This window comes from Branchiostoma lanceolatum, chromosome 13, assembly GCF_035083965.1.
Source record: "Branchiostoma lanceolatum isolate klBraLanc5 chromosome 13, klBraLanc5.hap2, whole genome shotgun sequence".
Taxonomy (NCBI): Eukaryota; Metazoa; Chordata; class Leptocardii; order Amphioxiformes; family Branchiostomatidae; genus Branchiostoma; species Branchiostoma lanceolatum.
In genome coordinates this window covers 3,015,674-3,041,430 of record NC_089734.1, presented here as the reverse complement: position 1 = coordinate 3,041,430, position 25,757 = coordinate 3,015,674, and the positions used below count along the sequence as shown (strand labels likewise).

The following is a 25,757-nucleotide window of genomic DNA, read 5'->3' as shown; positions in this document are numbered from 1 at the left end:
AGTAAACTCATTTACTCCTGGTACTACTGCAGTACACTAGTTTAGTTATATTAATAAAGTACAGTGTAGTTGTAACGCGTATTGTGGACATAGAAGAGGGCGCTCTAACCACTTAAGTTGGTCTCTTGCGTTACAGTGTTAAGTTGCACAACGATTATAGTGCAAGTTGGCAGCGAGCCCAGTTTGGCAGATGGAACCCTTAGGCCCCTTTAGGGGTGCGTAGTACCCGGCGTACACATGTACTGCCGAGGACAAGGTCGCTACCAACAGCTGCATCCTACAGGCAGATGTTATCATAAGCTGGGTAAATCTGGTTCTGTCTTGTGAAAAATGCCACGCCCAACTGTATTCTACTCAACCCATTCCGGGCCCCACCCCCAAATTATGTGGTCAATGTTTACATCCAAAATAGTTCACGTTTTCTCTAGTAGATTACCCGCAGTCATAATAAATCCGATCAAGCTAAAGATTTTAAGTGCTTCAATCATTACCTTCAGTCTTTCTGTTCCCGAGAAAAGCTCGTATTTGGACCGAATAGTTGTCCGGTTTCGGCAGTTATTTTTTCTGTTGACACCAAAAATCAAAACAACTGACGCAATGTCCCGCTGACCTCTGACCCCGCGCACTGCCCCACGGGTAGGAAACATGGCCGCCGTTTTTGTTTTGGTTCCCGTCAGATTTTCTCCCGAAAATTTGGGCGCTTTTTACACAACTTTATATTTCTCTAACACTCTGTAGCTCCGTGTAACGGTAGTGTGGATATCTTAGGACCTACGGGAGTTACAATATGGAGTTTAACACCTCTACAGGGGGCGGGATCCCGCCAAATCCGTACGCCCCACATTTCAGCCCCTCCACCGCTACCACCACCACCACCGCCAGTACGTTCAGCCCCGACGCACCGCCTTTCGCGCCCTCCCCGGGACCTCACGCCGCGCCCTTCGCCCCCTCCCCCGTGCCGCACGCGCCGCAGCAGCCGGAGATATTTGTGGACGGGCACGGACCGATCCTGGACGGCAGCTTTAACGGGAGCGGGGACGCCTCTGTGCACTACGGACACAACTCCAGCGGGTTCGAGGAGGGCTTCCATCCCAGCGACCCGGGCAGTCAGCACAGCGGGCAGCATCAGGACCAGCACGGCATCATGCACAGCGGTACGGACGGGACGGATTCTGTCGTTAGAGAGGGGGAGGGGTGAAAAAGGAAGGTCCGATTGACCTTGTTGCAAAGTGGGTAAAAATAGATCGTGCTGCAATGTACTGTGCCTTATGGTAAGATACAAGGTCTGATGGACAAAGGGATTTGCAAACATTTCTTTCATCACTTGGCACACACAATCATGCAGTACTGCCATCAACTGCAGTAGAGGCATCATACAGTAGCTTTAGACGACACTTAGTTAGATGTGCAAAATTTAGGTGTGACAAGTCGTTCAGTCAACTTCAATGTAATAAATTATATGCATGTAACGTTAAATGAGTCACCTCTGTGTGCCTTCACAGCTAGTATGTTACACCGAAGCGCGGTTATACCAGTTATGCAATACTAGCACAAATGCAGATAAAGTTACTGGCGATTGTCAGTACAGACTAACAGAAGCTTAACACATTCTTAGTATCTTACAAGTACATCGATGAAGGTTAGGCATTTAGGTAATGAGATGCGCAATAAAACAGTTACTCAACAAAGCAACTGAATAGATTTTGGAAATGATTTCACAGTAATTTCACCATTTCTAAAATATATCCAGTTGCTTGAGTAACTTATTTATTGTGGAAAACTAGCTAGTGTTGTGTTAACTGGCTATGTTAACTGAGACAGCATTGTTTTGCAGGTCGCGGCATATCAAACCCCCCAGTGGGTAATGAGGAGTACCACGAGCTCCACACGATCGTTGCGGACGGTGGAGACCGCTACGGGGTATCGGCCGTGGCCTTTGACCTTCATCAGGAGCTTCTCTGGATGGGCAACCAAGGAGTGAGTTTCTGCAGTTACTTAAAAATTTGATTTCTTAAATCATTAAAGTCTTACAAGATCTCTCAATCTCAAGGTAATAACCCCTATATGAACCTATCGGGGAAAATTAGGGGGAGGAGGCCCTGGTCTAGGGTAGGCAGGCCTCCAGCCTGGCCCGGAAAGTCTCAACTGTGGGAGACAACACGACCATACCAGGTCAGGGCATTCCACTGGGGAATGGTACGGGGAAAAAATGAGCATTTGTATGTGTTAGTGTGGGTGTTCATAGGCTGGAATGTAACTTGTAAGGCTATGGGACTTTTTACCTTTTCCTTTTTGAGACACCATTTTCACTCTTTTTCCCCATACTGGGACACGTGACGTCATACTATGGCCCCGGCATGCAGAAATACTCGTCTTTCCAGCCACTGTTCCTACGGCCTCAAAGTCAAAAAGGCTATGGGACCTTTATCCTTTTCAACACAAAATTTCTACTCCATTTTCCCCATACAGGGACTGACATCGTACTAAGGCCCAGACATGCAGAAGTATACCTGAGTGATATCATGGGCTTTGCCTTCCAGTACTGTGCCCTAGACACAGTGGAGAACAACTCACTACCCCTAGGGCCTCAAGGTTTTCGGGACCTTTACCTTTTTAACAGACCATTTTCACTCTTTTCCCCTACAGGGACACGTGACGTCGTACTACGGCCCGGGCATGCAGAAGTACTCGTCCTTCCAGCCGCTGCCCGTGGGGACGGAGATGCGCCAGGTGCTCAGTATCGACAGCGGGGTGCTGTTGCTAGGCAACAACCGCATGAGATGCTCCGAACGTGGCGGACTCACCATCTTTGATTTCAGGTCTGTGTACTTTAATAAAACAGAACTTGTTGACAAATAGAAAGGCTCTTTGTACACAACCAATGTTTTGACGCATCTGTAAGCAGTGACATCTATAGCTGCTGTGCAAAGTGAACCAGTCAGAATTGAGGAATGATGGATAGACGTTTTGGTGACCGTCTGTCACCTTCCTCAGGGCATTTTTGACTGGCTCACTTTGCACTGCAGCACAGGTGTCGCTGCTTATAGATGTGTCAAAATGTTGATTGAAGAAAGCGCTTTGTCATGTACAGTGACTTTTCGACAAGATGAAACTATTCAAAGAGTGCTTGTTGTTGATGATTTCAGTCATGCAATTTTTGTTTTATGAAAGAATTCTATTTTAGGGTAAGATCATGATAGCCATACTGTACATCTTTGCATTTCTCCACGTTTGAACGGTCCTTCCCACCCCTATTTTGCAGTGGTGAGGACATGCACGACATGCAGGTCATGACAATGGTGGACCCAACCACTCTTCTCATAGGGGGTCACCAGGACAAAGTCATCGAGTTTGATCTCCACTCTGGACAGCAAGTAAACTTGGTAAGGACACGAAAACAACTTTTAGTTTTACTCTCGATGAATTTCCTGAACATGATCCTGAACAGAGTCCTTCACATTTAACTGCACATTGCCTTTTTGTCTAAGCATAGAAATGTCTCAACTACAGTGTACTTGGTCTATGGAAAGGCTGCTATAGAAGGGAGTCAACCGAGGACAAGAGTAGTAATACACCTTCAAGAAGAGAGCATCCGAGAATTGTAATGCAACTGAAATTGAAGTTCTTACAATTAGCAGAGTGAAAACGTTATTGGACATGTTTGAGGGAGGAGGGCCTAGGTGCTTACTGGGGTTGTTACTCCTCTAACGTTACGAGAAGAAGAAGATTAACTACACATTTTACAAGAGTAGAAAGTTTTCTCAATTTGCACACTTTTCGCCCCTACTCTGCAGCTTGATGTGGGTGATCCCGGAGTGGCCATATTTAGACACACCAACAGATTCATTTGCTGTGGGGATACCAGTGGACAGGTGAGGACAGTCTGTCGTTCGTTTTTGTTTGTTTTTCAATTCGTCTGTCTTTTCTGTAACAACCAGTGGGGGATTATTAGCTCTTCACTGCCATGAGGTCTGAGACTCTCTTTCCTCTCTGTCCCTTTCCTTTTGTGTTCTGCCAAGTTTTACAGTTGCACTAGCCAGAATCTGCTTTCAATTCTAGATACTTTAACAGCTGCTTTAATATGACTATTAAAGTAGTTTTATTAGATATTGTAGCTTGTTTTGTATTGTGTACGATAATGAGAAGGAATGCTTTATTGAGTACAAGTACAATTATTAAGGAACTATGATAATAAGAGTGGTTGTTTTCATCATCTTTCTCTGTGTCCCCAGGTGACCTTACGTGACATGAACACCTTTAAGGTGGAACACATCCTGAAGGCTCACGCTGGGTCGCTGTCCGACTTTGATGTCCACGGAAACCTGCTGGTCACAGCTGGCTTTTCTACCAGGTAAAATAATTGTTTAGTTTGGATTACTCATTAAAATGTACCAGTAATGTTTTCAGATCAAGAGAAGTACCCTTACTCTTTTTACCATAAGTGTGATGGGTTCTTTGACGTGCTCGAGGTGTGGCTGACCTCCAACATGGGACCTCCATTTAACATTGAATTCTTCAATGAAGCTAGGTACATGTACTCACTTTTACCTGAGTGATGTCATGTAAAATGCCTTTCCAAGGGGCACAACATATTCAAAACTATCAAATAATCATATAAATATCATTCTTCTTCTTCATGGCTTTTCTTTTCTTTTAAGTCAAAATTGACTGTATGTGCACATTTGCTTTCTCCGTCTTATTGAAATTCACCCCTTTCAAATGATTCATTCTGGCATTTTTCATTACTTTTTATCTTCTGACCTAGGCGTGGTAGTTTGGCGGTGGACCGTTTCCTGATGATCTACGACCTGCGTGTGATGCGGGCGATGGCGCCCATGCAGCTGTCCATAGACCCCATGTTCCTCCGCTTTGTGCCCACCTACACACCCAGGATCGTGGCTGTGTCTCAGGTACATGTAGTTACAGTCTGTGTTTCAGCTAGCTATGCACCCATGCAGCTGTCCATCGACCCCATGTTCCTCCGTTTTATACCCACCTACACACCCAGGATTGTCGCTGTGTCACAGGTACATGTAGTTACAGTCTGTGTTTCAGCTAGCTATGCACCCATGCAGCTGTCCATCGACCCCGTGTTCCTCCGCTTCGTACCCACCTACACACCCAGGATCGTTGCTGTGTCTCAGGTGGTTTAGACTAGAACTTGTATGTACCCAACCATGGCCTCCCGACCTTCTCCAGACCATGGTTGAGAGTTGGTCAGCGAGGATGCCTACTAGTCTTGAAAAGTTGTCTATGCCATCATTTCGAAGTGAGACTTAAGAAGTATTTTTTGCATCACATTTCCGTAACAACTGATATTGGACCTGCAGTTTGTACCAATGTCAAAAGGAGGCACTGTTGACCATTCCATCTGCTTGTGTTTCCCCCAGGCTGGACAGTTCCAGATCCTGGACCTGGCTGGGGTCATGACCCCGGCCAGTATGGCCATCCACCAGCTCAACACCCACGGCCACATGTGCATGGGCTTCGACATCTCCACATCATGTGAGGCCTTCTCGTTTGGAGACAATGGAGGTAATGACTAATGTTACTGACACTGTACTGCTTAGCTGTACTGCTGACATATTGATGATTACTTGTGGATTGTCTTACTAGTACTCTAGATGTAAGTTGCAAAGTAGTTATGAACAGCTTCAATCTTTAGTTGTTTTTTTTTTACGTTGTCAGAATTATGATAAAGTTATTCCATGAGGTCAGTCAAAACAAACAGAATAATTTTTATGCCTGCAACGTTTATGACTCCAGGCCTAGGGTACAGGTCTATGGTCTCCCAAACTGTGCAGAGAATGACAGTGATGATGATGATTTCCAACAATGCCTTTCTAAAGCTAGAAGAGAGCTCTGTGTACAATAATTTCTAATCATACAATAACAGCTATCAGAAACTCAGTGTTAATCAACTATTTAACCAAACAGCAAGGAGTTTTTTGCATATCAAGTTTTTGAGTTGTTTTATGTATCTGTATTCTTGTGATATTTATGATTAGAAACTTTTGTTGACCTGTGTTGTCACTTGTGAGGCTGTGCCATGACTTGTTCATACACCTTCCTGGCTGGGTCTGTTAGTGCACTGATGACTGAACCAAACCCAGGCAGCCTGTTCCTGTCAGCCTGCTGGGCCATGTAGTAGTGGTGCAGGATTCTGTCCCTGTGGACAGATGGGTCCTGCTTACTGTACAGGATAACCAGGTGGTAATGGGCACGGGGCACCCACTGATGGTCTGTAGGAGCTGTGTGGATGTAGTGGTGAAATTGTCTGATGGCTTGTGGCTCAAACATAAGCATGGAACACACTGCTGTGGAGAACAGGGTTTGCAGGTGGTCAGATTTGTGCATAAGGGCACTGGCATAGGCAGATAGGGCTGGGGCTGGTTGTCCAGTGGTCATATATATGGTATGGCCCAATGCGTAGTAGATGTAAGCAAGCTGTTTGTACATGGGGTCTGTTTCTCCATGCTGTAGATTAACGTCAATCACATGGTTTATGGCCTGCTGTCGACTGTGTCCATGGGGAAGCTGCAGTGCCTGTATCAGCAGACAGGGGGTGCTGTTAGGGTTAGCCTGGAGCTGTGTGGAAGTGAGTTGATTTAGCTTTGGTCTGTCCAGGTGCAGCCAGGACTGGCCATACAGGGCTGTGTTAACCATATCAGGTGACACCCACTCCATCAGCATAAACCCCTCCAGCAGGTGCTCCACCCCCTCCCCCTCCTGGTACCCCCCATTTTTGAGCATTGCAGCCCCCCTCTGTAGGCATCTGTAGGCTTTGAGCCGTGTCTGTGCAGTTGTTGAGTCCTTGTGCTTCAGTAGCCCGGCTCTCTGCCCCTTCAGTGGGCCCTCCTGTAGCTCAGCCGGCTGTGCAGTAGGTGTGACCTGTGCTGGAGGCTGCTGGTGCTGTGATGGTCCAGTCTTCTCCTCCTCCTCTACATCCTCCCGTGATGCAACAGTAGAGACACCTGCTACAGAGGACACATCCTCAGGTATCCCAGAATCCCCTGCTGCTGTGCTAAGGAGGCTGACCTAGAAGGAGGAGAAATTATCAAATTGATACTTTTTGTACAATTCTGAAAACATTTTCAACAACTGCATGCTGGGATAAAGTGGTCTTCTAAGATAAGTTTGCTACAGTCACAATTGGAACAAGATTGGCAACGTAAAAAGACATTACCATGACAACAGTGGTCTCTGTTGTTTACTACTCATTGCCCACATGTAAATAAGGACCTTATTTACATAGATCAGTTGGTCACCTTCTGTACACAAATAACACATTCAAGTTGTTATGTGTGAAAAGTATGAAAGTCTTATCTTATCAAAAAGGGCCATTGTACCATTTCATGCCCATGTCAGAAATGTGCCAGTTTGTTATAATCATTGCCTTATTAGGCTACACAGATTTAATTCCTTGGTTCTCTGTCATTTTAAGATGACAAGAAAACAAGCAGACATCATAAAAGCAGAGGGCAGGGAGCAAATCTTAATCATGACTGTATTCACTGCATGAAACTGAGTGCACCAAGGTCCCTCGGCTTTGTTATCCATATTTTTTTTGTCCAGTTAAGCATATTTTTTATAATTAAATAGGTATGGCCTTAATGATTTGTTTATCGAGTACATGTTTGACTGAATTATAACATATTTCAAAATGAACATGAATCAACATCAAAACCATCACTGGCATATTTGTACCTTTTCTGGAAGTTCTGCCAGCTGCAGCCAGTCCTGAACTCTCATCATCCCCATCAGCAGCCCTGCTCCCCCCTCTGGCAGGTTTGGTAGCTCCCACTTCTCCACACTCACGTCGATGGGCTCCTTATAGCCGACCTTCTCCAGCTCTGTCTGGAGGCAGGCCTTGAGGAAGGGGCCGTTCAGGATGGAGGTGAAGTATTGGTAGCCCAGCTGGGAGTAGAAGATGACAGGAACCAGGAGGGAGTCCACCTCAGCCTCCAACCCCACCTGTGGGTCGGCTGGCTGGTCGGGGTTGTCGGGGTCCCTCCTCTCAACAGCCCGGCGGATAGCTTTCATAGTTAGATATTTGTTAGCCAGGTAGAACGCACCTATCCCACCAATGCCAATGGCTGCCACCCAAGGGTTGTTGATGCGTAAGCTGACCCGTCCCCACTCTTTTGCGGCTTCCTTTCCCCACTCTGCCAACACCTCTACTGCAGGTTGAGCTGCAGCCTGCCCTAGTTGTCCTGCTTGTTCAGCCATTCTTCGAATGGATACAGCCTGCTTACTGGTGCAAGTACAATGGCGTCCGTCCCCCTTAAGGTTAAGACTGAAACCAGAGGTCGTTTGTCATGTGAATTTGCCCAGTCAACTTGCCAAACTGAGCATGTGCAAACGATTGGCTCTTTAGTAAAAAAAGTCTGTAGCTAAAACACCAAAAGTTTGATGTATCAATTTGAAAATAATGTTAACTTAATTCAAATATAAGGCAATATGATTTCATCTAATATGTTGATTAGTACTTACGAATTGTTTTGTGGTCTACCTTTTCCTACATCTACAGTGTTGAGTTAAGGTAGTGAAAGGCCGCAGCCGCTGCAGCCTTGTTAGAACAATGGCTAATCATTAACTGTGTAATGTCTGATAAAGGTGCTGGCTTGTTGGAGAGCCAGACATTTTTTTGGCGGAACCTCAGGGCAGGGGACTTTTACTCGCACATTTCTTCACACCATTTTTTTCTCAGTCTTGTGTAATTGTGTATGTGTACAGTGTGCAAATACATGTATGGGTACGAAATACATTATGCTAAAGTGCTAGAAACTGTACATTTGTGTAAATGGTAGGTTAATCCACATGATGTGATACAAAATATTGTATAACTTTTTATCTAGAATATTTCATTTCGTATCTACTTGAAATTTTTATTTCTGTTTGTTTAAAGTTCTGAAGATCTTACGGAAGTCCACATACTTTTTTTACCTGGCAATTAAGTCCACTGTAAAATATGCCATTATCATCGTAAATTACATACAATTGCAAGTTTCCATTTTCGTTTGCTTTTCTGCTTCTCAAAAGAATGTTTTTGGCGACTCATCGTACCAGGTTCTGAACCGTCTGCTCCGTTTACTATGGCATCATGAACTGAAATTAAGTAGATTGTCCCGCGGCAGGAATCAAGAACTGGACGTATTGTTTGTAAGATTTGATTTTCAATAACATTTAGAAGTTTATTTTTGGTGCAAAAGTTTAAGTTCATTGAATAATACTTATGATGGTTGCTTTTAATCATGAACTGTTGTATTTTAGTGTCATCCGTGACACAAACCCTTAGAATCAATTGTTATATCAGACTTCAGAGCCTTTTATATGTAGCATTATGGTGCCAACAGCACTACAAACAATAAACACCATCACTGACTGTTGGACATGTGTTTTTGTTGAACAGGTTTGTTGCATCTGTGGACAGACAGAGAAGAAGTCCTGTACAATAACTACTCTCACCCTACTGAATTCGCTGATCAAGTAAGTACATGGTTGTATTGGTGAATTTTTGCATTAGGGTTAGTGGTTTGGTAGGTGGGTGTGTTGGTTGTTGGATGGATGGATTTGTGTGTGTGTCTGTGTGTGTGTGTGAGAGAGTGAGTGAGTGGGCATGGCTGCATGTTGAATGAGTGTTGGTTGGTTAGTGGATAGATGGAATAAGAGATATAGATTATGAACCATGAGATAGGGAATTGACAACAATAGGCATGTAAATGTGACCAACAATACTAACTAAAACCATCCACATTACCAACATATTTTTCTCTTTACTATGTATAGCCTGAACACCTCCCTGCCATGTCCATAGTGGACCCACTGACTCCCCTGGCTAGCATCCCCATGCTGTATGAAAACTGCCAGTAAGTCATATTTTACTCTTATCGTCAACCCTCATAGTTCTGCTGGGTACTCTAAGACCACTACAAAAGAGATCTACTATTTCAACAATTCAGTCCCTGAGGTATGCACACTTCAGATATCCAGGTGTTCAAGACATTCTTGCAAAGGTCGCTTTTTCAATGTGGCAGTCTTAGGTACCTATTTATTTTAAAAGAAGTATGAAAGTTGATGTTACTCTTTACTTTGCATATTCAATTTATGAAGTAATCAGTTGAATTTCTGAACCATCATTGAATATTAGAAGGAATATGCACTTAATTAGTAATTAATTTGTTTTGCAGTGGTCCCCTGCTATCTGACTGGCCAGAGGACTGCATGAAATATGTGAAGAGGTAAGAAGTGTCTGTACACGTATGTTAGTTGCTTTGAAACTTTGTTCAAGCTTTTGAATCACAGCATTTGACTTTTAACCATCACAAGTATTAGCATGGTGTACTTGGGTAGTATACCCACATTTAAAGGCCCCTGCTCTTTTTAGAGGCCTCTTCCTACAATCTTTAAAAACAGTATGAATCTGTGTTTGCAGTGGTTTTATTATTGCAGTGACCTCTCAATTGCAGAATCATGACACCATGAATATGTGTTTTCATTTTATTACACTGTACAACAGAATTGTTTAAACCATGAACACTGCTAAAACCTTCTTCCTCTCCTACTGTGACATTGAGGCCCCACAAAAATAACTGAACTTACAGTAAAAGGGTTGTACCTCAGTGTCTTAAACTATTCCTTCCTCCTCATCTCCCTCCCCAGACGAATGCCCCCAGTTGACCCAGAGATTCTGGCCTCCATGAAGATTGTTCAGTTCATCGGGTACGCGCCCAACCCACGGGTCAAGAAGAGGAACCAGGTGCCGTACCGAGCCAAGGACCTGGCCATCACCATCCCCACCTCATCAGCCGGGGCAACCAGCACTGTTCCTGAGTCACCGGGGGCCAGAGGTCAGCATTTCTTGGCAACACCTCGAGTGGAGCCTTCATATTTACTGTACTTTGATTTGATTTATCTTTTGGCTGTAAAAAAGTACAGCCAGGGTTACCCAACTAGCCAAAGGGTTAGCCCTGGTAACTGAACAATATTCAAAATTCAATACAAAATTTTGCACGAGACTTTTACTTTAATCCATTTTGTGTTAGAGGTCTTTGCTTTGCAAAAATTGCTTTATTTGTTAATAATATTTTCTAGTGTGTAGCATTCTTTGGTGGTCCTTTTTTTTTATTATGAATGTGATGCATTTGAGTGCTAGGTAAATTTGGGTACTACAGTGTATTGCATGGGTGTGTTGGAAAAGTACTTGTTATCCATGATATGCATTTCTACAAACTTTTTAAATGTTCGCTTATTATTGGACAAGCTGAAGCAAGTTAGTTCGTCTTAACAGAATGATTTGTTTCTTTCCCAACAGGAGAGAGCCCCCGTTGGTACATGGTGCCGACGAGGTACCGCAAAGTAGAGATCAAGTACACAAAACTTGGTAAGAATGTGGCGGTCTATTAAAAATATTAGAGAGCCTTTAAGTGTTGTACAGTATAAATTGATTTGCATTTTAAGAACTGGAAGCTACTTACAGTTGCCTGCGTTGCAGCCGACCAATGATGATAATGATGAAGTGGTATGTGAAGAAAGTAGTGCAAGTCAATCAAGCATCATGATCACTTTCTGTGAAAACGTGTAGCCGATCCCAGTTTTCCCTCTCGTTTCAGGTGTGGACAGCTTTGACTTCCGCCACTACAACCGGACCAACTTTGCTGGTCTGGAGACCAACATTCCTAATAGTTACTGTAACGCCATGCTTCAGGTAAGGCTGGGTTAGAAAATCATCTAGACATCTTATTAGTCCTAAAGGCTAAGGACCTCACATTCAGCAAGGATTGTCATTACAAGAGAAAAATAATTGACCTAAAAATGTGAGGACAGTGAAGCATGACATTGAGTCAGCGGTTACTACAGAGGATGGCACCCAGGCTCCAATGTAGCAGCACAAAACAGAAAACTCTAGCTAAAGGAACACTGTTTGCTAACCGATACAGCATTTGTTGTGGGAGGATCTAAAGTAGGGCTGTCTTCAGCTTTTAATTTTTTTTGTCGTTCCACTCATTGTTTGTGAACCATGTTGTGAAGTTTCATTGTTAGATCATTTTAAGCTTACGAAAAGACATTTTCATCAATTTCATGTCACAAAGTTCAGATTTTTTGGACGGATGGGGTAAGTCCTTTTCTGTCCCTACAAGCAAATTTCCATCCTGGGACAGAGGGACTGGTCTTGTAGACAGCCCTGATCTAAGTTCTAAGAAAACATTGTTGCCTCCAGGTGTTGTACTTCATCGAGCCGCTGAGGTGTGCAGCGCAGTCTCACCTGTGTGAGAAGGAATTCTGCCTCACCTGTGAGCTGGGCTTCCTCTTCCACATGCTGGACATGTCCAAGGGGGAGAACTGCCAGGTAAATATCAAACATTACTGAAATAGTACAATATCTATAATTATTGATAAAGGCTAGACATCCAGGTAATTAGATATGTATGGTCACAGTTACACAGTCAAGCAACTGGATAGATTTTGGAAATGGGATTGTGAATTTTCTTCCAGGCCAGTTCCGCACCATCCTCAAGAAGTTGCAGATCTCAAACTGTGCGATACGGAACTGGAAGATCAACATGGTTCAGGATCCCTGTCACTTTTCCTTCCACTTCTTTTTCACTGCAATGTAATCATGTGCTTATGTTTGAAATTTCTCACAGGCCATTCTGAACCGAAGTTAAACTGCAATTGCCAAGACACAAATTTTGGACTGATCAGCTCCAGTACTTTTCAGGGCATGAGCAATCCACTGTTTCTCTGACGTCATGTGATGCAGATAAAACAAGTCTCGATGAGCAGTGGATATAAGTTGCAGAAAGTCTATGGCGCCCCCCGTCTCTGTTAAGGGATGCTTGTAGATGTAGATGGCTTCTTATTTCTCTTTTATTGTCCCAGGCGAGTAACTTCCTGCGTGCGTTCCGCACCATCCCAGAGGCGTCAGCGCTGGGGCTGGTTCTGGGGGATCAGGAGGAGGCCACCGGCAAGGTCAACCTGGGTCGCCTCATCCAGTCCTGGAATAGGTTCATCGTGCAACAGGTGCACCAGGTGAGTTTGCACAGGTGTTATTATACAGGTGTATCCTACAGGTATCAGGTGAGTTCATTATGCAGCAGTTTTGGTTCTGGTATATCCAACCAGGTGGGTCCTGGAACAGGATCATCGTGTAGCAGGTACACCAGGTGAGTCTGTACAGGTGTTATTACACAGGTGCTACAGATGTTTTATGCAGGACCTGGTGTATCCTTCAGATGAGTCCTGAACAGGTTCAGATCAGTCTGAACATTTGCATCTTACAGGTGTACCAGGTGAGTCTGCACAGGTTTGAACTTTTTTTTTTTTATCTCTTTTTTTTTTTAAAACTGGTGTATTATACAACAGGGGTGTCCCTGTGGTGTAGTGATCTGTGCTTCTGTTACTTACCACATCTGGTTCAAATTACTCGGAACCAGAAGGCCCGAGTTCAACTCCCGGGTAGGACACCTCTGGACAAGAGGCGCATAGAGTCATACCAAAGACTTTATAAAAATGGTACATACTTATGAAACAGTATGGAAGTTAAACACACTCCACTGCCAGTGGACTAGCCCCCTGCTACAGTGATTGCACCACAGTGCTGCCTAGGGCTATGAATCGGGGATGGGCACCGCCATATACACCTTATGGTGTGGGAGGATTTTAACTTTAACTAATTATACAACAGAAGCACCTAACTTTTGCACGTCTAGCTATAAGCGTTGTTGAAAGCTATCTAGTTGGGATACCTCGACTGTACTTTGTGACATCAAGTTTCACTCCACAATGATTTAAGGAATACCAAATTTTAAAACATTTCGATACAACAGTTTGAACAAGTCAATTTGAAATGCCCATACATTTACATTGTATACTATAAAGCAACAAAGATCAAGAAAATACTGTACAACATCTTATTTTACTTCTCAGGATATCCTGGAGCCAAAAGATGAAGACACAGAGAAGAAGGAGCCTGAAGAGACGAACCCTCCAAAAGAAGTGGAGAAGACTCCGATCGAGAAGATGTTTAGCTCAGAAGTGACCATCTCCAGCAAGTGTCGCTGCGGGAAGGAGACGACCAAGGAGACCAACTCCATGGTGTACGGACTCAACTACCCGGACATCTCAGACCCAGGTGATGTTCTGTTGCAATCTAAATGTGAAGGACAATGTTGTGTTGTTGATGTATATTGCGACATATTCATGGTGGTTTGATGTTCGTTGCCTCTCACCATCAATTCATCACACGGAAAACAAAGTTCTGTCTTGCATGTCATTGATTCAGCTGTTTCAACAGCAAACTTTAAATACAGCAAACACCTATTTTACTCCTAATGCAACATAAAGTCACTGTTACAGTATTATTCGAGTTGATACATAACTACATGTATGGGGTGTATTATTGAAGTCTTCATGCCAACCAACATGCTTGTCAAATGTCTCTCATTGATGACTTTGGACCTACATACTTGTAATTTCTATTTGGAAACTTTCAATCATTGAGTCGTAGTCCTCTTGAAGAGGTGAAACTAGAGTAACAGGTTCTCATGATTGCCTTGAAGACAATCCTCTCCATGTATCTACAGTAACTGAATGATCAATCTACATGGACAAAAAGATTCAGTTTTAGACAGCTATTATTTGTGTTATAGACCTGAAGAAGAAGCAGTACACCTTTACTGAAGTTCTGAAGAACAGCATGTCATCAGAGCAGGTCACTCATGCCTGGTGCGAGGATTGCAACAGATACCAGCCTACTGTGAGTACAAAAATGATTTAAAATGACAACCTCTCTTTCCCTCTTTGATTTAACTTGGAGCTTAATACTTGAGACAAAGCACATGCATTTTGGATAGCTGATAGTGTAAAGCAGCTTCACTAGGACTCGCTTTTATAGCCAAGCACACCGGGTCATCCATACTGTTCTTGTATGTTGAGTTCTTAATGCAATGATGTAGTTTTTAAAGCTACATGTATGTAGGTTATATTTCTTGTTTTTTTCTTCAGCAGAATTTGTACTGTATACTGTAAATGCATTTAAGTTCGCATGGTTTTAATTTTAGAGGTAGGGAGAAAATGGAGTGTTCACCATGGTTATAAGTTCGCGTTTGAGACAATAGTAGACAAGGGGGTAGGAGGGCAAAAAAGTTTGTGGTAGTTCTAAGTTCGCGGCGAAGAGCTTACTGCGACGACTGCGATCATAAAACCACTGCGAACATTTCTGCATTTGCAGTACCTACCAAACATTGTTTTTTCCATAATTTTTCTCAGACACAAAGCAGGAAGCTGCAGAGCCTGCCCGACATCCTGGCCATCAACTGCCACCTGGACAGTGAGAGGGACCAGCTGTTCTGGCAAGCCCAGGAGGAGGTAGGGGTAGAGGTCACAGGGAGTTACTGGAAATCTGTTTGCTTTCGGGGTGGGTTTTGTTTTGCAGTAGGAGGGAAAAGAAAGTTTTCGCGATGTTTGCGGTGGAAACGCTGTAGTACCGGAACAGAGACTATTATACAAGGGAACCATACATGTATTTGCGTCATCATGAATTTGCTATGGAGAGTTCACCCCAAAACAACGAAAATAAATCCACTGCAAAAGTTGCAAGATTTACAGTATCTGCTTGTCTTTTCTTGTCGATAATTCATTTAATTTTTTCATTAATTTGAAGGCCCACAATGAAAAGGCATTGCAGGAGCAATTGTGATAGTTTGGATACTAATGAATTCCAAGAAAACACAATCATGTCAAGTTTATGCACCATTATAATGGTTTCTTGTGAGGATTGCAAGAAAGGAGCAAGACATAATGACAATTGAACACTTTTGTTAGTTACATTTCAATAGTGATGAAGTTTTGTGCGGAATTTGGCATCGTCTTTCCCAGAAATGTTGTCTTGTTTGCTCCAAGTCTTTTCCCTCTCTTTCTTGTTGGGCGCATCACTGGTATGTTGAACCTTTACCTGGCTATCTTCTCAATGTAAAAGTGCCAAAGTGGTCCAGTGTAGCACCCATGGAGTGTGGAGGGCTAAACTCTCAAATGCCAAAGTGGCTGGAAGATTTGCCACGTTATAGACCACTTTATAAAACTTTATGGATTTATTAGGAATATACACATATATGCTTATCAGGACTAGAATCATATCATATGTATCTCTGTTATATTTTGTCTGACCCTTACCTCTTCTCTCATGACTTCAATGAAAAGCGATCAGCTTACATGAATGGATATAGTGTCTCAAACAGAGAAACATAATCACAGTACATGTACATTTTGTAACGCTCTGCTTCTTCCCTTCCCTCCTTGTCGACTTGTAGAAAATGCCGAACTACGTACCGTGGGACCAGGTCTGTTTCAATCAGTCAACTCAACAGTTTATCTTCTTGCCAACACTACCAAACACTCTGAAGCAAATTTGAACTGTAATATTCAACTAAAATTGAAATTTTTTACCGTCCAACTTTTCTTGTCAAGGAATGAGCAATCCATCCCTTCTGTGATGTCATGTTAATCAAGTCGAGTCAAAGTTTGTACAAGAGTTGTAACAGATACAATGTAAGGCAAAAAACTACTGGCTTCTTATGTTAATGTAGTACAAACTACAGGAAGGTTCTAGGCTATACAATGTTCTATACTCATTCGTTGACAAAGACTGGCATTAGACAGTTAAAAATTTGGGTCCAATTTTTCTGTTGGAAGTTACAGTTCAACGTTGCTTCTGAATGATTTCTACATGTACCAACACAGATGAAATTGCAAACTACCAAACACTCTTCTTTTACAATAATTGATTTCCTGTAAGCAACATGGAATTGTACCAGTTGCCAGATCTTTGGTGCGGTTTGCTCTAAGACTTATGCTTGGTAATTACTGTAGTCTTCTTGGTTCTGGGTGTAAGACATGATCTTGGCCTTTCAAAGGTTGGTCAGTTACAAGCCCAATCCTGGTTTTGGTTTGTCTGTCTTTCAATTCTACGTTTCTCAATGTTTATGTTCATTTTCGTAAGTAGAACCTTATTCTTCTTTGGGTTCCTTGGAATGTCGATTCCTTTTCCACCCTTTATAGTCTTAAAAATTGTTTACTTGATAAGCTCTTTTAATGTTCTTTGCAATACTTTTGGTTGTTTTATTTTTAGGCATCTTGCAGTAGATATCCAACCATGTCTACTGGAGACTACATTGTATAATATGTATATCTGTAGAAAAGAAACAACTATGCATGCATATGTTGTACATGTGGTATGATAGTGAATGAATGAATGGAGATTTCAGATCATGAGAATTATTTGAAAACTTTATCCCTTTAATGTATAAATGAATGAATAAAGAATTGAATAAGATTTCAGATGAGAATTTTTTTAACACCTCTATGCCTTAAACATTGCCAAAATGAATGAGTGAGTGAGTGAATGAACAGATGAATGAATGAACAGATGAATGAACAGATAAATGAATGAACAGAACTAGACGAATGAACAGATGAATTAATAAATGAATGAACATATGGATGAATGAATGAATGAATGATTTCAGATCATGAGACTTCTTTCCCCTCCAGCTCATGAAGCAGAAGGAGGGGGGTTCGTCCAAGTCATCCTCGTCGCAGTCCCGTACAGCCCGACCCTGTCGCTACGGGACGCAGTGTACGCGGTCGGACTGCAAGTTCTCCCACGGGGCACAGGATAAGGAAAAGACGTAAGTGTTGATTGGTTTGTTCGAACCCTTATTCACAAAGAACCTCAAATATTCATGGAGGTTTGTTGCCTTACAATTCAGGAATCCATAGAATACTCTGAATTAAATTACAAAAAAAAATCAGGTAACTCATTGATGCACTGAATGTGGAAGAAAATACATAAATGTGGTTTATTTCAAATGTTACCTGTAATGGCATAGGTATGCAGAACAAAGTATTTCTAGCCCTGACTGTTATCAAATATGTTTAACAATGCTTGTATATCGTAGATTAGAGTATCACTATAGCGTAACCCCTTGCCATGTTGCCAGGCCGTGCCGTTATGGTGACATGTGCACGCGTGCCGACTGCAAGTTTTCTCACAGGAGCACCACAGAGACACAGCATACGTGAGTGTTTATTCTCGGGCAGAATACAGTCTGGGTGTATTCACTCTCACTCACTCAGCCTTGCTTGCTACTGACTGAATATTGGATTGTGCATAAACTCACACGGGTGTTTGGGTGTGTGAGTGTTCATCCTAAGGTGTAGAATACAGTCTGCTTGGTCTCCTTCCTCATGGGTGTACTTACACTCTCAGTCTCATGATCACTGTCTTGCTCACTACTGACTGAATATTGGAGCAAGGAGGTTTAAACCTTCTTGATTGTAGCAATCATAAAGTCCCAGCTTATTTTCAACTTCTCTAACTGCCTCATGCATTGCACGATGTGGGAGCCTCTAAGTCTGATTCATACAGTCACACAGGGGATGCCCCTGTAGCTCAACATGTATCAGCCTCACAGTTGAGCTCCTGTTTCCAATCAGTTGGTAACTGGTAGACCCCGGTTCAATCCTGGGAAGAGCATCTCGGTTGGGGCTGCACCTATCTTTTGGAAGGGTTGTGAAATGGGGGTCCCATGTTCGAGGAGGTGCCATGTTAAAGAGGAAGGGCTAGCAACCCCTCCCAGAAATAGTATATCCTGCTACGGAAGCAGCAAGGAAACTTGCTGACCTATGTGCCACCAGGCACGACAAGGATCTGAATGAACAAATGAATGATCAGCTTCAGTGCACAAAACGTCCCAAATCAGAACTGTCTGGACTAATCAGACTGAAACCATATCCTGTACTGACTGCCGTGTGAAGTATTTTCACCAGAGAACTTTTTTCACTGTTTGTGGTAGTCGTGGTATCTGGTGTGTTGTTCTTCCCTGTTGCAACTAACCACCTGCATTCTCTCTCCATCTTTCAGCAGCAGGTGTGGTTTTCAATGTTTTTGTTGGTGAAAACTACCTTTTTTCTTCTTCCTCTGACGTTCAGCTTATTTTTGTGAATATTGGTGTGAAATTTGTGATCATTGGTAGTGAAATATAATTATTGGACATGTGCCCTAGTGTTAGGTTGGAACAAATCTATGTTGTGCACCAAATGAACTCTCACAGTAACAATTGAAAACATCACAACCACCATAACAGATTGCCTTTTCCAGGGCTAAGATAAACTATTTATGAAGCTTTTTAAAAAAAAAATTCTGTAAAAGAATAACTGACAAGTGTGTAACGTTTACGGTTTAGTACCAATTTGATTTGATTTATTAGGCTGTATAAAAAGTTACAGCCAGGGCTATCCAACAATCCAAAGGCTATTACAAAGGACTAGCACTGGTGACTGAACAAGAATATTACAGTAACAATGCAAGTGGTTGTATGGCACACATACAGTAGTTCCCATCTAGATCTGTTTCCTAATAGTTGATCCATTTCCCCCCCTTTGTGACCCCAGCACGGTGCTGTCCAGTGCTGAGATCCTGGAGATGAGTCTTCAGGAGGAGGCCCAGGCACACTGGCTGCCATGTGGGCTCAAAATGGCGCTGGCAGAGGGGAAACTCAAGATAGAGGGGCTTCCTGAGATGGAGGTAAGGGGCTAGTAAAGGTGCTTGACTGTACAGCTGTATATTATCTACTGTAGTCTGCCTTCCAATGCCGTGCCCAAGACACAGCAAATAAAAACCCATTCACTCATATAATATTTGAAAGGGGCAGTGCAAAACGACTGAACAAAACGGGGCGGTGCGCGATGCCGTACAGCAGCATCCAGGGGTGAACCATAACTTTCCAGAGCCAGTTCCTATGACCTCAAAAAGGCTATGGGATCACCTGTACAGCACCTTTACCATGTGTTCCAGAATGTAGAGGCCACGGCTCAATTATGGTTGGTTGTAGGTTGGTTAGAGGACTGTTAACATATTACAGTACTAGTGCTGATAACCTTGGCCTTGTGTTGCAGGATGTTGAGAAGGAGAAGCCTAGTGAGGACTGGGCGGTTTACGAGCTGACCGCCTCCGTCTGCCACGTGCAGGAGTCACGCCTGGGCGGCAACCTGGTTGCTCACATCAAGGGTGGCATTCCTTACCATAAAAGGAAAGAGGTAACCAAACCTACAGTCTTATCATATACAATTGAAGCTTGCATAACCTACAGCAAAAGGAAAGAGGTAAAATTTTTCCTTCCTTTCACTGTAGCTAAATTCCGCTGTGTTTTTTTTACCCAGCAAAAGACATCTAAGGATTTATAGATGTGCACAATGTTGTTTCTACTACATCTATTCTATCGCCTTTTTTCCATGTACTGACAGTAGGAACATTCAATGTCATGCAATTAAAGCAATTTAAAAAAAATCCTGTACCAGACTAAATTTCACCAGGTTACCAATGGAGCCATTTAGAGTAGAAAAGTTTATATAAATTGCAGAAAAATAGGTACATTTTCAGATTGAAAATATATTTTCATTCCTCCATTTAGGGAATCACAGCTACCCAGTGGTACTTAGTGAACGACTTTGCCATCGCTCCTATGGACAAGGTGAGTCTCATTCGCATACTGCAAACTTGTTACTGTAATTCTTGTTTCTGTCACTGTAACTTTATGTTCACTGTTTTCACGGTCACCTCTGTACCGTGCACTTATCACCGTGAAAAACCTGTTGTAATCATTTATGATCCCTTCACACATGCGTTCTGTAAATCACTTGCCGCCACCGTGGAGTTAAATTTCAGTGAAAATGTCCATTTTCCTTACCATGTGAAATTTTAGTAGTGTGAGGATAAAGTGAATTACAGTACATCATTTATGGTTCCAACTTGAGAGCAGGGTAAAAAGACAAACGTAGATGCAGTTTCATATTGTTTCTTATTAAAAAGTTACTAGTAAATAGATTTGCTTGGGAATATTGATGTAGCAGCACTTTCATTGTGAAAAAACTGTTTATGTATATGAATATTGCCTGTAATACCGACCTGCAACCATGGATGTACAGAACAAAAAATGGGATTTCACAAGAAGTTATAAACAACTTACAAGGTCTTGAAAAACAGTGATTGTTTTTTTCATTGATGATAATGTATTTCTTTTAATGTGCTTTGTTAGTTGGATGCTGTCATGTATGGGATGGCCTGGAAGGTACCGTGTGTGCTGTACTTCTCCAGAAAAGACCTGAACAAGAGACACGACTGCCAAAGTAAGACTCTCCCATCCATTCCTATAGTTACCTTTATGAGCTTCACTGTTACAGTAAAAGTTTTGATCGCAAAATAGTAACATTCTTCTGTCCTGAAAAAAGTTAATTTCTCTAAACCAACAAATTTAGATTTCTTGACCTTCTCCCTGCTGCCTAACTCGGTAAACAATAGGGAATTGGGTGCCAAACAGCTACTTTAGAGTGCTAAATGTTAAGTTTTGTTTTCTGCCCTCAGTCCACAACCCGATCAGTGAGAAGGTTCTGTTCCCGGAGGCTTCCCTGTCCAGTCGAGTGCTGAAGAGACACATTACCTTCCAGCCACTCGCGACCGAGGAAATGCCCAAGGCGGGGGACCTGGTCGCTCTGGACGCGGAATTCGTTACACTCAACCAGGTAAGACGGAAAGTTTGATAGAAAAAGGAACAAGATGTAACATATTTAAAGACAAAGACAATTCAATCTCTACAGATTCTACAACTTGATCAGATACTGAGAAGAAATTTGTCCTGGACGTTTCGAGTCACATCCACTCTTCAGCGTCGCTAGAACAAACTGGCAGAACATGTAAATACTAGTACAGCAACTGTATAAATTGTGAAAACGGTCAGACATTTCGGATAGCAGCTGCTATCTTTCATTTGACTGATGCACTCTGAAACATCCTTCCATTTATAAAACTTGTGCCTGAATAACTTCTACATTATGTATTTTTTCAATGCTGCTTGCACTGTCCTCGGTGCTGAAATGTTGTTGTTGTGCCTACAGGAAGAGGCGGAGCTGCACAGTGATGGCACCAGGTCCACCATCAAGCCTAGCCACATGTCGGTGGCCAGGATCACAGTCATCAGGGGGTGAGTATCATCCTTTTTTTTCAAAATTTATTTATTGGTTCAGCATGTACATGCCAGGGTTGCCCAACTAGCCAGAGGCTATTACTAAGGGCGAACTCATGTGCGGTTATAGGACTGTAGGTTTTGAACCACTCACACCGGGGCATGCCACTACTCTTTTTCGAAAGGTGTGGGTTCGAACTCGGGTTCCCTTGTTTGACAGTCGAATGTTCTATCCATTACGCCACATGACGCTACATGACGCTACATCAACCTTTACCACTCTGAAGTAGCTGTATGGCACCCAATTCCCTATTGGTTACAGAGTTAGGCAGCAGGGAGAAGATTAAAGCTGCAAGGGCTAACCTTGTTGCGGTACTGGCTTTGCTGTTTGCATACATGCATTCATGCCAGGCCGGCCACAAGCGTACATCATAAGCAATGGCTACCCGACTGCCATTGGTCCTTCTCGCTGTGTCAACCTTCAGCCTTATGATGATGGTACACAATTATTGCTCCTGACTATTTTTGTAACATTTTTTGTGTTTCGTTGTCTTTTATATATTACTTTTTGTTCCCGCAACTTGTCCGGCTGGATGCGAGTTTGGAAATACTGTATGACCATGGCATTAGCTATTTAACACCAGAACATTCCAGCTTAATCAACGTCACTGTATAACTTTGTAGTTCAGCTCTGTTTGTAGAAATAGTAGGCACCCAATCCTCAAAGAAAAAGAATCTTAAAAAAAAAATTATAAGAATCTTATTCTTAAATGTTATTATAGAATTTGATCATTTTATAGTTTGTTTGTTGATTTTTTCCATGCAGACAAGGCCCACATGAAGGAACACCTTTCATAGATGACTACATCTCCACACAAGAACAGGTAAACTCTTTGTTATTGTATAGCAAACTTGGAAGCGATTGAAATGTATAATTTCTTTCATGTATGGCAGACCAATATTATCCACATAATTTTATACAGACCAATACTATCCAATTTAATGTAGAAGTGCAACAGTAACATAAACTTAAGTACCAAAAAAGCTTGGATAAGTTATTTCAGGTACATTTTTTTTGTCCAGGGTACAATCATTGTAAGTCTCAAAATGTCTGACTTTTCTAATAGTTAGTAATACGACGTATTCTTTTATTTTCTGTTTATGATTTAGGTGGTGGACTATCTGACCAAGTTTTCAGGCATCAAGCCGGGTGATTTGGATGCCAATATCTCCTCCAAGCACCTGACTACACTCAAGTCAACTTACCTCAAGCTAAGGTACATGTTCTCACTCATCATTGTACACTTTTCCTTGTGAGTGCCATGTCAAATGGCCTAGTGGCTAGGCAAGCGACTGATGGATACATTATGTCTTTCTGTTCATTTCAGGTATTTGATTGACAAGGGAGTGAAGATGGTGGGACATGGTCTGAAGAAAGACTTCCGAGTCATCAACCTCTTTGTAAGTACATGTAGTCTGAGTTTCAAGGACTTACATCACAACACACTTAGTAACATACACTCACTATCAGGTGTGTTGTCTATTATTCCCTGTCATGCCAGGGTACTTTTTAAATATATGTGGTTGTGAATAAAGAACTTTGTTATTCATACATTCACCAACATGATGAAATTATCCAGATAGAACACAGGACTCTGTGATCTGTGGATCATAAGTGGCAAAAAGTCTATGGCAACCCTGTTGAGGGATGGTGGTTTGATTCAGAATGTACGTATCATTTTAAGAGGTTTGTGTCTGCCTTCTCATTTGCAGGTGCCCAAGGACCAGATCATGGACACAGTCCTGCTGTTCCACTTGACAAACAAGAGGATGATGTCCCTCCGCTTCCTGGCCTGGTACTTCCTCAGTAAGTTGTGTTATTTGTATTGCACACCCAGTAAACCGCTTCATGGCGTAACACTGAACAGTACAAGCTGCATATCCGGACAGATATATTTGATCAGCTCACATCGAGAAGGATCCCTACTCTTTTCGATAAGTATGGTGGGTTCTTTGATGTGCTCTAGATGTGGCTCTTCTCAAACACCATTTAACGAGTTTCTGGTCCTGGCTGCGAAGCCTCTGACATGCCACTGAAATGTGAAAGGCACACGATTTTCTTCACTCCACCCAGGTGTACAAATGGGTATCTGTTTGGAAGGTAAAAGGTGGTGGGAGGAGGGGTCCAATACTGTGCCCTAGACACTGTGAATGAAAACCCACTGCCTCCACAGCCTCAGAAAAGGCTATGGGACTACCTTTACCTTTTTTACCAGTCTTGATGCGCTCTCTCTTCCTCCCTTAGAACTGTGTATCCAGAGTGTCACCCACGACAGTATAAAGGACGCGCTGGTACCAGATACTTAGTAGTCAATACGTCCAGTTTATTTTGTACATTATGCCAAAGAAAGAAAAATGAAAAGCTTCACAAATTGCTTGTCATAGAGTTTTTATGTACTTTCATTCCCTCTATTAGAACTGCGTATCCAGAGTGACACCCATGACAGTATAGAGGACGCCCGGACGGCCCTGCAGCTGCACAAGAAGTACAAACAGCTGAAGGACGAGCAGGAACCAGACGAGTTCCACAAGACGCTGCGAAAGATGTATGAGGAAGGTCGAAAGGTCGGCTGGAAACCTCCCGACGAATGAGGAGGCTGAGGTAGATTTTGAATCAGCCAATCACGATGGTCGGCTAGAAAACTCCTGACGGATGAGGAGGCTGGGGTAGATTTTGAATCAGCCAATCACAAGGGTTGGCTGGAAAACTCCTGACGAATGAGGGGGCTGGGGTGGATTTTGAATCAGCCAATCACTGCATTCCGTAAAGCATTATAAGCTAGTTCATGGTTCCAACTGCAATGGGATGCATTGTGTGTAAAACGTAAATTTTAAGGACCCTGAGACATTAACAAAACATGTCTGAACAATAATGTACTCAAGCATGGACTAGAAAAAGAATTGTTATGGGCCTTCACCTTTCACCTTGTGCATGCACACTTGGAACCCTGAAACTGCTTATTCCATAGAATGGAACAGAAAGTTGTAGAAATTCTTATGTGTCCTACAACATTTAACTGTCTTGTGATGGAAAAGACTGTTGTATTGTCACTTCATTCCAGCTTTGTTTTCACATGCATGTACGTTGTGTAACAGTTAAGGACATTTTTGTCGTCTAAAAAATGTTTTTAAATTCTTGTCCCCAGTTGGTTCTGCCATAGCCTTTCTAAAGGTCCAATGGCAATAAGATTGTATGATGTACATGTATATGAGTAGTAGTATTATTACACCGTATGAAGAATATGTTTAACTACAGTTGAAGCTGTAGCTACCCAAGCTAGGTGTATAGGGATATGAATACACATACTAAACAATATTAACAATACAGCCAAGTGTACTGTTCATTGTACATGTTATGATATTGAAAAAGTCAATATATGATATCCATATACATGTATGTATGTGGTTGTATGTTTAAATGGCTTCAGTTTCAGATAGCCCCCCTCCTCCAATATGTAGTTTAAGATCTGATTTTTTAACTGTTGTAACTGTACGTCTGCCTATAACATTCCGCGTTAAATAAGAGACCTGCTCTACCTGAGTACCTTTCATAGATATGACATGTTGTATGATAATAGTAACATGGTGGTTGTACATGCAAGTGACTTACTTGTACTGTTGTAACAAAGTTTAGTATTTTTGTTGAATAAAGGTTACACAAAAACTGATTAAACCGAA

The 25,757-nt window shown here is 42.4% G+C and overlaps 1 protein-coding gene across 3 annotated transcripts; it reads left to right on the top strand.

The window, feature by feature from the left end:
- Nucleotides 1-617: 617 nt before the first annotated feature.
- LOC136447988 (PAN2-PAN3 deadenylation complex catalytic subunit PAN2-like) lies at nt 618-25,757 on the top strand. 3 transcript variants are annotated; one of them, XM_066447156.1, is made up of 33 exons: nt 618-1,154; nt 1,835-1,977; nt 2,647-2,819; nt 3,263-3,383; nt 3,795-3,872; nt 4,233-4,351; nt 4,766-4,910; nt 5,391-5,535; nt 9,413-9,489; nt 9,790-9,869; nt 10,191-10,241; nt 10,663-10,850; nt 11,315-11,383; nt 11,613-11,707; nt 12,221-12,349; nt 12,883-13,032; nt 13,930-14,134; nt 14,652-14,758; nt 15,271-15,369; nt 16,311-16,340; nt 17,551-17,687; nt 18,000-18,077; nt 19,453-19,585; nt 19,957-20,097; nt 20,472-20,531; nt 21,096-21,186; nt 21,422-21,579; nt 21,952-22,037; nt 22,846-22,903; nt 23,190-23,296; nt 23,408-23,480; nt 23,793-23,886; nt 24,496-25,757. In XM_066447156.1, the coding sequence occupies exons 1-33, from the start codon at nt 788-790 to the stop codon at nt 24,669-24,671; spliced, it is 3,963 nt and encodes a 1,320-aa protein (XP_066303253.1). In that variant the 5' UTR covers nt 618-787; the 3' UTR covers nt 24,672-25,757. The 3 variants fall into 3 exon arrangements, with proteins under 3 accessions (XP_066303253.1, XP_066303254.1, XP_066303255.1); XM_066447157.1 differs by lacking the exon at nt 16,311-16,340; XM_066447158.1 differs by lacking the exon at nt 18,000-18,077 and having other exon boundaries at nt 619-1,154.